We start from the raw sequence: 12,678 nt of genomic DNA, 5'->3' as shown, positions 1-12,678 counted from the left end.
ATGCCATGATCTTCATTTTCTGAATGTTGAGCTTTAGGCTGACTTTTTCACTCTCCACTTTCACTTTCATCAAGAGGCTTTTTAGTTCCTCTTCACTTTCTGCAGCCATGAGTAATTTCCACAGTCCTCCAAAGGGATTTCAGTTACAAAAGCAACTCAAGAAACAAATAAGAGACAGACACCCCATCTGCTCAAAAATTCTAAATGTATTTTCTTTCTCCCACAGTTGAGTTCTTGACTGGTCTAAATTCTTCCTCCAATAGCTACTGGACAATTCTTTCCACAGTTACAATGTAAGACTGCAGTGATCATAGTGAAATCTTAAAACCTCCCCACCACAAGCCCTACAATTCAGGGAACAGCCTCTTGGTAATTTACCCACATTTTCTGTATCTGGAGATTATTTGTTATGAACTGGTAGCCCCTGGGCCAACACACACTTTTTTTTTTGGCCCCTGCAAGTGTTAGCCAACATACAGTGTCTTCCACATTTGAAGGGTAGTCACCAAGTAAAAATCAAGAAGCTGGGTCTCATAAGATTCTGGCAACATCAGGCTAATTCTCAGCATAAGTTAAATGGCAGCTGGGTCATCATATGATTCATTTTCCAATGGGAGATATGGTCGACAGTGAGAGGGGTGCTGTTTTAGAATGCTGCTGGGACAGCAGCAGGTGTGGGCCTGCATGGTGCTTGGCAAACTGTCCCCAGAGTGGCAGCCACTCCCTGCAGGCAAAACTTTACTGTCTCCAGGGTGGCCCTCAGCACTGCAGAAAACTGCCGGTCACCACGTCGCCTCACATTCTCTGCCCGCTTTCACTCCGTTAAGAGTCCCTGCTTGATCCCTGGGCACTGGCTTTATGACTACATTTGGGAAGAGATCAAGAAGAAGGTGAGAATGTCGCTAGTGGCTGTCCACCTATTTGTAACAGCGGATTTTCTCAAACATCAAAACAGGACACCAGCAGCAATCCAAGAGGACCCCAAGTGTGTCATAGGCTGGATGGGCCTTCAGTCTACACGTGCACACATGCAGTTGAAATACAGGGCTGACTTTTAAAGGAATTCAGTTTATAACCTTAAGGACAGTGTCTCCTGTGCCTTTGCTGTGTGACTGTAAGTTACTTAACTTTTGCAGGCCTCAATTTCTTCATTTGTTGAACTGAGTTAAATATAATGCCTACCTGCCAGGTTGTTATAAGGCTTAAATAAGATACCAGCATGAAGAGTTTCACCCAGTACTGACACATGGCAAACATTAGTTGAGTGTCAGCTATTATTATAACCATAATGATGAGAAGAATCATCTAAGCTTACATGGTATCAACTCATCGTTATCCATATTCTAAATTCTAAACTCTCTCCTCGTGTCACATTAATCTACCAAAGATCACTCGGACTACACACATCATGGTTTGCCATGACAGACCCTCGTCTATCACAATTTACTGTCAGGGACCATGATCAAACAAAACTGCTGATGTGGAAATCACTTATCAAGTGTCATCAAAGGCACTGCCATGTGAAGTTGTTTAAAATTTCTATGAGAGATGTCTTCTAAATATTAACTGGTACCAAAAACACTGCTCTCTCTCGCTCTCCGTGCTTCTGTCTCTGTCTCTCTCTCACCCTCCAGGAGACTGGTAGATTCTCTCTTTCGATGACAAGAGCCCCAGAACTGACTGCACTTCTCCTTTTGTTCTGGATCCCAGGATGTTCAGACCAGCCATCAGGCTTGAATTGTCTGAGTATGCAGAACTCACATACAAGTGTCCTCCTATTTTCCCCGGTTCTGATTTCTTGATAAAATTTTACTACACATGCACTGAGTTTCAAAGAAGGGCATAAATATAGAGTAGACATAAGGTAATATGCCTTTTAAGCCTCTCACTAAAATTAAATGAACTAAATTATGTGAAGTATGCCAAGGTCAGGCACCTAGAGAATACTTACAATGTATTCCTATTATTTTGGAATACCATTATTAACCTATTATTTTGGAATACTGAGAGACAAAGCATAGCAAAAGAAAAGTGCAGAAAGTCCAAAGGACCTATCACCCAGCAGATTTCTATGACGATGTTTTACATAAAACCAGGAAATTGTTTGGCACAGTACAATTAACTAGATTATAGAAAACCTTACTCTGATTTCATCTTTGTTTATGTAAGCACCATGTACCTTTTTAAACCAAATCTCACACTTCAAACTTATGCAGGACCTGAATAGGTGATTGTAGAATATGCTGTTGCCCTTTTTCAGAACTCATATGTACTCAGAAGTGATTTATTTCATTTCATATTACTGTGAAAATACCTGATGCTGATATTTATGGTGGTTAGCATATATTGAAGGTTTACCATGTACCAGTAACTGTATTAGGTGCTTTGCATAATTTAATCCTCATACCACCTCTATAAGGTTAATACTTTTTATGAATATCCCACTTTTACAGATGAGGACAATTAAGTCTGTGGAGATTTATACAACTTGCCAATGGTCATAAAACTAGTCATTGATTCACCAGGGCAGGCAGATTTCAGAGCCTGAGCTTTCTGAAGTGACTATTAGTGATCAATAGAGTCTTTGTGTCCCAGTGGAGATCTGGAAATCTATCACTGTGACTGGGGAGCACTAGCGGCATTCTGTGGGTAGGGTCAGAGATACTAAAAGTCTCACAATGCACAAAAAGAACTGTCTTGCCCAATAAGACCAATATGCCCCATTGAGAAACACTAAGTATTCTTTACTGTTTCCCTAAACAAACCCAGAGAGATCAGTGTGAAATATCATAAAAGAAGTAGCTGGTAAAACACCACATGTAATATAAATAAATCACCAAGCAAACAAAAGTCTCTTGGTCCATTCAAATATTAATATGAGTATTCATTTCCATGCACACTGGCTCATTAGGTTTCCAAATACCTTTTAGCTTAGAAAGCTCTTGTTCTTTCTCCTGCTGCAGCTGCAGGTATCTCTGCTTGTGGTCATTAAATGTCCTACTGAAGTCTTCTCCTTGTCTGCGGTGTTCCTCTTCCAAGTCGCTGTGTTGCTTCTTTAGCTCCTCGTGTTGACTCTGCAAAGATGAAAATTTGAGCAGGGATATACATTTGTAACTGAGCAGGACCCCATGGGGCTTTCCTGGGACAGGCCTACCCTGTATCCTCTGCTTTAGCTCCTCTCTCAATTACCTAGACAACAGTATTTGATGCCCTTTTCCTGAGTTGTTTTGTAGATGTGAAACCATCCCCCTGCCTTCCAAATGGAAGATGTTAACTGCTTGATGACCATGAGCATACAGCCTCAGGCCTCCTGGAGCCTAAGGACTGATAATGCTCACTCCTGTGACACCACCCTGCTAACTCACCAGACACTTGTGCACAAGCTGATCACAGACCCTGCAACCCCACTCCCTCACCTGGCTTTTAAAAATGCTCTGCCAAACCCTTGGGGGAGCCTGGGGGCTTTTGAGGGCATGAGCTACCAATCTCTTTCATGGCTCTGCAATAAACCCTGCTCTGCTCCAAACTCTGATGGTTTGGTTTGTTTGGCCTCACTGTGCGTTGGGCACAGAGAATTTGCACCAACACATTCTCTAAATCAGTCTGTCTCTCGATAGCACTGCCTTTCTCTTGTAAGAAAATAAGCACAGATGAAGCAGGCTTCATTTTCCTGACTGCTTTAAATTTGTGCAGCTCTCTTCCATTTCCTTTCCATTTCAAATGAATAGTTTGGGATCATGGCCAAAAATAATTTTCTCCTTAATTTTTAACATTAATGTGAACAACAAGAAGTTGGAAGTTTACAAGAATGATGGAAAAGGAAAGGATCTGGGAAAATTCCCAGGGACTCAAGTTACTGTGGAAACTAGGCAAAGCTAATGGAAAAATGACCCCTCCATGGAGCCTCTAGACTGTTTTTCAATCTGATGTTTTCCCAGCCATGTTTTTTATTTCCCTTCTTTGATTATCAGCCTTTCTGGTAACCCAGTTTATAGAAGGGGGAAAAAAAAGACTTTTTTCCCTTTGGGGGAAGTAAAAAAAAATTGATTATTTGTAAAAATGATTCTTACTTATACTACTCTAGATTATAATACTGTAATCACAACCTAGATAAATTCTATAGTCTCCAAATGCTTAACGTGAATGGGTGGTCTGCTTTAATTCACGTATTGCTTTCCTGAGAATAGTAAAGATTCTGGTTTCAATAAAAGACATATACCCTACTGAAACAGGAGGAAAGACAAGGCCAAACAAAAAGCTGGGCACTGGTTGTTGGAGACAACGGCACAGATTTCCTGCTGTGTGGGTGGCATAACAGCCGCTGCTCACCTCTTCTGGCCTGACACAAACAGTGCATCTCTCTCTTTTCTTCAGTCTTCCTGACACACAACAATGAGTTTCATCCAAGAACCAAGGAAGGAATATCTTTAAATATAAATTGTGCTCCTGTGGTAGGTGGGCCACTTATGACACATTAGTAACAGGAAGACAGCATTCTAATACTTCTACTGCCTCCACTGTGTCTAAGATTACAAAAAAAAAATTTTTTTCAAGAAAAACCACTCTGAGAAATTAGATAAAAAACAAACGAAAATCCTTAAAGGATAAAGAAAAAACTCAACAATTAAGTGACCAGAGACCCTGATTTATAAGAAAATGAATAATGAGTTAAATATGTCCTTTGCTATCAGGTGATAAACACAATGGAGCATTACAATTATATATCACCTTTAGCCAAAAATGACTTTATTATACCATAGCTAAGCTAAGTCACTATCATGGTACAAATCAATTATCTGTAAACTTTCCTCAATCACGTAAGTTACTTAGTTAACCCCTTCATTCATTCATGAAAAGCACCTCTAAATTACTCACCTTCAGCATCTGATGTTGAACATTCAATGCGCTGTACCTGCTATTAGAATCTTGCTGTAAATTGAAAAGTAAATAATTAACAAAAAGATAACACATTTGGTTCTTTTGTTAAACAGAACTTAAAGCTCTTAATGAATGGTTTTCACTTGTTCACGTGTGTAAGTAAAAATGAATTCTAAGCTGGAGCCAGGATGCTTCTGAGGTCCTCTCTTTACTTCATAGCAGAAATGAAGTTTTACATTCCTCTCAGTTTGCTAGACTTTAATGATGAAAAAGCAGGGCGTGGAATTATAAAACAGCAGTTTGAAAGGGCCCTTGGAGGTGATTTACTTCCACTCTCATATTCAGAAGAAAAACTGAGGCCAGAGGCACAGGAGAGCTTGTCCTGAGACACAGGACTACATATGGCTGGTACCTTGTGCCTGGTGTTCCAATGGGAACAGGAGAGAAACCAGCAGAGACCAGGCCTCACAAGCTTAGAATGGGTTCCAGAAAGGGAGAGAAAAGGCACTTTTCTTCCTTGAGTTCCCATGGGTAAGAAATTCCACACACACTGTGTGTGTGTATATGCAGTCATGTCTGACTGTGTGTGTGTGTACTCAGTCATGTCTGACTCTGTGATCCCAGTGACTACAGCCCTCCAGGCTCCTCTGTCCATGGAATTCTTAGGGCAAGAACACTGGAGTGGGTTGCCACTTCTCCCTCCAGGAGATCTTCCCTACCCAGGGATTGAATCCACGTCTCTTGCATCTCCTGTATTGCAGGCAGATTCTTTACCAGAGCGCCAGCTCACAGAGAGAAACAGAAAGGCTAAAGGAACAGGCCTAGGGCAAACGTCTCCTTTAGTAGCAGAGCCAGGACAGAACCCTGAGCCTTAGTGTCCAGCTGAACTCCGTGCTCCAGCCGTGTGTTCTTACATACCAGTGGAGCATCTTCACATTTGGAGCTCACACATGTCCACTCCTGGGCAGCCACAGTGGGTCAGTGTACAAACCACACCTGCCAGTTTTCTCGCCCCAGGCTGCTGTGTTTTTCCATCTTACGTGCCCCACCTCTTACTTTACACCATCGGCAGTATAAGCACAGCTTCATTTATTTCTTTCATGTTCTTGCAACTTCTAAAATGGACTGCATTTTTGCTTTAACACTTTTTTTTTTCATCATCACTTTACCACTTTATTTTAATTTGTAACATATTACATTACAAAATGCATAACAGAACACACATGATTTTGACTAGGTCTTAAAAATGCAAGTAAGAGTGAAAAGCCAGTAACCTCCTAGTTATTCAAGGAACTGACTCTTCTCAGTTCTAATACCCCACAACACCAATGCTTTCGTCAACCAATACTTACACGTTTTTCTTACAGTAAGAGGAAAAAAGTGTTTTTCCCTAGTTAATTTGGACTTAAAAACTTTTTTAAAATGTCAATATCATTTATTTATCCATTCATTTTACAGATGTTTTTGAACATTTGAACATGTGAACTCTAGGCCAGGTATTGTGTTAGACATTACACAGTAATGTCTCTGCAAGTGACAGTAACACTGTGCAAAGGCAAATCAAACTAAACATCACATTCTATAGAAAAGAGATTCTACGGATGAATAAATAAATGAATCTCTTTATTGTGGAACATTAAGGATATTTTCAATTTACCACTATCGCCAATAATGTGATAAGCAAAGGAAGGCAGGTTTTAAAGGAACAATTTTTAAAGTCTTCCTCTCAGAATTTTGGGGGAAGGAAGGAAGGAAAGGATGGAGGGAGATGTATTTCAGTCCTAATGATCAACAGAGTAAAATGTCTGGAGACTTTATTTCCCTCTCTGTCAAGTTTTGTGAAATAAAAAACTAAGGGAGAGAAAAAACAACTTACCCTTCCCTTATTCAGTGTTTCTTGTGCTTCTAATTTATAAACCAGAAAATCTAGAAAATACAAAATGGAGAACATAATTACATTAACTCTATTAGTATAAGTTAATTATTGTGGCATTTTTAAACATCTAAAAAAACAAGGGCACATTTTACTCAGACCTAAACAATCTACTTGATGATACACTTTATTTTGCCTTTTAATGCTTGAAAAGTTTTCCTCCATACCTTAAAGTTGTGAATCTTGTATCAACAAAATACACACTAGAGCCAACTGACTAAAAGTGCACTTAAAGTGTGGACTTGGTGATGAACTCGCCTTGAAATGGAGGAAAAAAACCAAAACCATGCAGTGCACCTAAGGACAGAGATGATTTATGCCAGCCACTAGATGGCACCCTAAAATCATTCAGGACCTGAAAAGGAACGCAGGCCATGGAAACCATCTTTAACGCTCTTAAAGCTTTATTATCCACTAGATGGCTCTACAAAATCACTCTGCATTTGAAGACAAGGAAAATCCAAACCCTATCAGAGCATTTTAATAATCTTAAAACTTCTCAGTAAAACATTCCAGCTCATACTGCCCTCCTCTGTTCTCCCTCCTTCTACCCCATACCAAAGTAATCAGACAAAACACCACTTCAATCTAATATTTAACCAAAAAGTTGAAAATGAAAATAAGAATGCAGGTAACTTCAAATCACAAGCTATACAAAGTCCATGCTTTTTAGAAAAATTCTGATAAAAATCAACAGCATTGATTTTTATTTAACACCTGTGCTAAATGTTAACTTTTCAAAACAAACCAATCAGCTATGCCAATAAAGTCTTTAGCACAAGAGAAAAACAGGTCTATAACTTAAAAGATGTCATGCAATGAGATCGAAATCGATTATGCTATAAATGCATATATACATATATATATGTATACATAAAGTTTGTCATATTCTGGACTGCATGGTATTACTTTCCCATGTCTGTTAACAGATGTTAATAACATATACAGTATTCAAATGAAAAACTGTGTGCTATTTCTGATATATGAATGACCTCAAAGAGGCACAAACTGAATGAAAAATTCTAAATCCAATCTTGAGCAGGAATTATTTTGTTGCACGATGTATAGCATATTGCTTGACTGACTTCGGGTGATTTGAACAATTTCTAAGCAGGAAAACAGTAAAGCAAGTACAATATACTTCAAAAAAGAGCATAAAAAATGTAAAACACGAATGATATTATTTACTTACCTTCCTTTGCTTTCTTATGCTCAAGTCTTTCCTTTTGCAAGGATTTCTCCAATCTTGATCTGTGTTCATACACAACTGGAAAAAAAAAGTTGAAAACTTTTCTTTAATAAATCCGAAATTCTAAAGTAAAATCAACATCAATTTTCAAAACAGGAAGAAGATAGTTTAGGGTCCTTTCACAATTAAAATGAAAATACACGCCTTTAATCTACGTAAAAGATGAAAACAATAATAGACGTAATGCTCAACTGACTCCTATATGGTCTGTCCCTCTGCAGAAACAACACTGTGGAAGAGGCTTCCACCTTCTTGGCCAGTTCCTTATTCTCCTGCTTCTGGAATATGAGTCTCTGTGGGGTTCCCTGTCTCCCGCTGGATGAGCATGTCCACTCTCCACACTTCAGCCACCATCTGCACAGCATTTACCCCCATCTGTGTGTCCAGCTCCCACCTCACTTTCAGGCACTAGGAGAATATTTACATCCAGAGATCCCATAAGTGCTCCCAAGTCAACATGAGCTGACAGTGAATTGGAGCTGCCTGACACAGGTTCCACCCCTGGCTTGGGAAGATCACCTAGAGTAGGAAATGGCACCCGCTCCAGTATTCTCGTCTGGAAAATTCCAGGGACAGAGGAGCCTGGCGGGCCACAGACCACTGTGTCACTGAGTCGGACAGGACTGAGCACAGCACAGCAGCGGAACGAGCTGAGCAAGGGTGGGTGTGGAAAGCTCAGCAGCATACCAAGGTTTGCTGAAAAAGGAGGTGTATTCCCCATGTCAGAGAAAATATAGGCGAGAGGGCTACAGAGATGAAGGAGGGAGACTGTCCCCACTGAAGAGCCTATAACCTGTGCCATGCCTGCATGTTCAGCTGTGTCTGACTCTGCGACCCCGTGGACTGTAGTCTGCCAGGCTCCTCTGTCCATGGAATTTTTCAGGCAAGAAAACTGGAGTGGGTTGCCATTTCCTACTCCAGGGGATCTTCCTGACCTGGGCTCGAACTTGCATCTCTGGCTGGGCAGGCAGATTCTTCACCGTTGAGCCACCTGGGAAGCCCACAGGATTGACATCTGCCATGGCAGGAAACCCAAGGCAAGCTGATGAGGTGCCACAGGACCTTCCTGCACTTTACCAAGCCCACCTCCCCAGTCTATTCTGAAGAAGTGGGAGTTGCCTGGTGAGAGGAGGAAGGAGTGCTGATGATTTAGGGGGAAAACAGAGAGAAGCCCCTGGGTACTTCCTCCCTCACTACAGGCTTCACGTCTCCAGGAAATAGGAGCTGCAAGTTTTACCTTTAATTAAGAAAAAAAAAGTATTATTATACTGGACTAGGCCAGATATTACTAAACCAAGACTGTATTTATGGATAAAAGTTATTGAGAAAAAAATATATATTTTTAATCTGAGAGAAGCTGATACAAAGTAGTGAAGTCTGTCTTAGATTTCATGCAGGGACAGAAAACTCAAGCCCACAGAGTAGTGGTTGGAACAGGGGAGAGAAGGAGAGGATAAACCTAAGTTTCTGACGTGCCCTTTAATCCTGTTTGCTCAGCATTATGGTCACAGATGACCTCACTCCCTGGCAAGCTCAGCCGAGCTTGCCACTGGGTTCTTTTTACCACCTCCAGCTCTTCACAGCTACCTAAGATACAATTCAATTGTCAACCACTGACTGACCCTTCAGTGTGTCAGTTCAGTTCAGTCAGTCATGTCCAACTCTTTGTGATCCCATGAACCACAGCATGCCAGGCTTCCCTGTCCATCTCCAAATCCAGGAGTTTATCCAAACTCATGTCCGTCGAGTCAATGATGCCATCCAACCATCTCATCCTCTGTCTTCCCCTTCTCCTCCTGCCTTCAATCTTTCCCAGCATCAGGGTCTTTTCCAATGAGTCAGTTCTTCACATCATGTGGCCAAAGTATTGGAGCTTCAGCTTCAGTCCGTTCAATGAATATTCAGGACTGATTTCCTTTAGGATTGACTGGTTTGACCTCCTTGCAGTCCAAGGGACTCTCAAAGAGTCTTCTCCAACACCACAGTTCAAAAGCATCAATTCTTTGGTGCTCAGTTTTCTTTATAGTCCAACTCTCACGTCCATACACGACTACTGGAAAAACCATAGCTTTAACTAGATGGACCTTTGTTGGCAAAGTGTGTACAACTGCCCCAAACTGCTGGCCACTCAAAGTTGCCACGGTCACAGCAATCCCCTCCCTGACCCTCTTCCCCACCTTTCCCCACTGCCTGTTCCCCACCCCCTGCCAGGTACCAGCTAAGGCTGTCCTTCTTCCAATATGGCCATCATCTCCAAGGTCCTTCTCCTTCTCCCAACACTGCATCTCTCATCTTGCCTCCCATGGACAGCTGCTACTGCCAGGGCTCCATCTGTGACTCCCACAGCCCCTGCTCCTCTGCTCACACCTCTGCTTACTTCTCAGTCCACGACTGCTAAAATGCCTGCCACCACCCAGACTGGCCTGGTGTTGTCTCCTTTGGCCTGCCCCAAACTCATCTTCCCTCTCGTCTTAGCCTCCCAACAGTCATCCAAATAACGACCTGCCCCATTTCCTTTCTCCACTTGGGTCCCTATTTTCTTCACCAGATGATCCTTCCCTCTCCTCCAATGCTGTTAGCATAAAGGGATCTCATCCGGCTCCACTTTACCCAGCACCGTGATATGAGTAGAAATGCAACGTGAATAGCCATGGGCCTTGGCCTCAAGAAGCTCTAGTCTAACAAGGGAGATATATTCAGTAATTTTAAATTATCAGAGCTAACTGCGTTTGGCATAATAAAAGCATATTTAAGCCCAGTGAGAGAGAAGGGTGAGCTCTGGAAGGAAGGAGAGTGAGGGAAGACTCCTGGCTGGTTTTGAGAGTGAAGAACAATTAGGTAGGTGGGGGGGCGCTACAGGAGAAAGGCATTCCTGGAAGACACCACAGGGACAAAGGTGCAGAGGTGATGAGATTGGACCAAAGGTGGTTGTTTTCCAAAAAGCTGGTTCCAAGTCCACTGCTGAGAAATTACATTGTTTTTCAAACATATAGGTGTATAGTATATACATTTCTTGGCCAATTTCTAAAAGTCTATTAAAACCAAGAGTTTCCTTGGATTGGTGCTAATGCTACCATCTTGAATGACATTTGGAATGAGGCATGGAAAACAAAGATTAGTGCTGTGGAACCTCACCAAGCCAAGCCCAGAACTGTGTGCTCACAGTCTTTGAAATTTTCAGTCAGGTGGGAGAAGCCTACAGGGAAACATAAATTACAATGTTGTCATGATACACACAGGTGAGAACAGGATGCCAGGAGAGCATCTAAGCTCCCAGCTGGTAGGAAAAACACTCCCTCATCTCCAAGCCACTGGCCAAAGTGCCCACGGTCTGGGCAGTGGCTCACAGGAACATAAACATGCCAGGTAACAGGGCTTAAATATACCTTTATTATGCTAAATGGGTGCACTAACTGGACATATCATGGACAATTTCAGCAAGCATGTGCATCACTTTCAAAGAAAGGTCTTGCTCTAAAGGAAGCGAAGTGGCAGCAGGGGTCCTTAGTCCAGGGGCTCCTGAATGGAGGTCAGCACCTCTAGGGGAAGACAATCCAGGCTAGCAACACCCAAGATAAAAACAACAAAAAACCCAGCAGCAGCAGCACAGTCAAGAAAACATCTGTGACGGAACTGTTAATCACCATCCCCAGACACCTCAGACTCTAAATATTAACTATTACCATGGGAAGGTAAGAATGTGGGAAAACGCTGCATTTACAAATTATAATCCTGTGAAATTCTTGACAATAAAATACAGCAGCATCACTCAACATTATGTGGTACTTGGTCATCATGTAATGCTTATCTTTGGTTTAGGAAGCAGAAAACACATCTGCATCTGCAGAAATGCATCTTCACTGGGGTGGAGGGTCCACAGGGAGTTGGTGGATAGGGTGAGAACTGGGGGATGGGGGAGACATGGTTCTGCGCTTTGCTCTCTTCCCTGCGATTCAGTCAGGAGGATAACATGCAAACAGCTGGTACAAAGTACCCATCGACCAAACTTAATCACACAGCTGTCTGACAATTATGTACAGAATGGGAATTTACACATTTGACGTGTAAATTCTAGCTTGTCTCAACAGCTAGAAGATTCTAGGATACATGAGAGTTAGAAACTTTCATAATAACCTGAAGAGATGCTATACAATGTCCACAAAGAGGCGAATATATCTGTGGATTATAGTCCACAATCAAAGGTCTTAGGAAATCTGAGGCATGATCATGAATACATAAAATGGAATCATTCATAGCAAAACCTAAGGCAAGAAAAATGTGTTTTTGCAAACTGCAGCAGAAAAAAGATGTGGTAAACAGGAATAGAGGGTATGTGTAGAAACCATGATGTAACTGTACTATTAATATTAACTTACTCAGAATTGGTCAAGCCATTATTAAAGCACCAGCTTCTCAGTTCAGTTCAGTCGCTCAGTCGTGTCCGACTCTGCGACCCCATGAATTGCAGCACGCCAGGCCTCCCTGTCCTGATATATAACCTAAGAATTCAGAAATGGTTTGAGGGTTGCAGAATATTACTGAGGAGGCAGGTGAGAGAATGGAACAGCAGTGACTGACAGAAGGTTGGAGAAGTGCTCAGAAAAAGGAAAACAAACTG

At 41.7% G+C, this 12,678-nt stretch overlaps 1 protein-coding gene across 1 annotated transcript in view; it reads right to left on the bottom strand.

Moving 5' to 3' along the window:
• GOLIM4 (golgi integral membrane protein 4) overlaps positions 1 to 12,678 on the bottom strand; it is an 81,367-nt gene that overhangs the window by 26,181 nt on the left and 42,508 nt on the right. Inside the window, exons 2-5 of the mRNA XM_052643779.1 lie at positions 8,004 to 8,078; positions 6,755 to 6,804; positions 4,876 to 4,929; positions 2,924 to 3,074 (exon numbers count right to left, since the gene is read on the bottom strand). Of these exons, the coding sequence (XP_052499739.1) occupies positions 2,924 to 3,074; positions 4,876 to 4,929; positions 6,755 to 6,804; positions 8,004 to 8,078 (330 nt within the window). The remainder of the gene's footprint in view (positions 1 to 2,923; positions 3,075 to 4,875; positions 4,930 to 6,754; positions 6,805 to 8,003; positions 8,079 to 12,678) is intronic.

The sequence above is a fragment of the Budorcas taxicolor genome, chromosome 1 (assembly GCF_023091745.1).
Source record: "Budorcas taxicolor isolate Tak-1 chromosome 1, Takin1.1, whole genome shotgun sequence".
Lineage (NCBI taxonomy): Eukaryota > Metazoa > Chordata > Mammalia > Artiodactyla > Bovidae > Budorcas > Budorcas taxicolor.
Note: the sequence above shows the minus strand (reverse complement) of the source record. Positions and strands in the feature narration are given on the sequence as shown.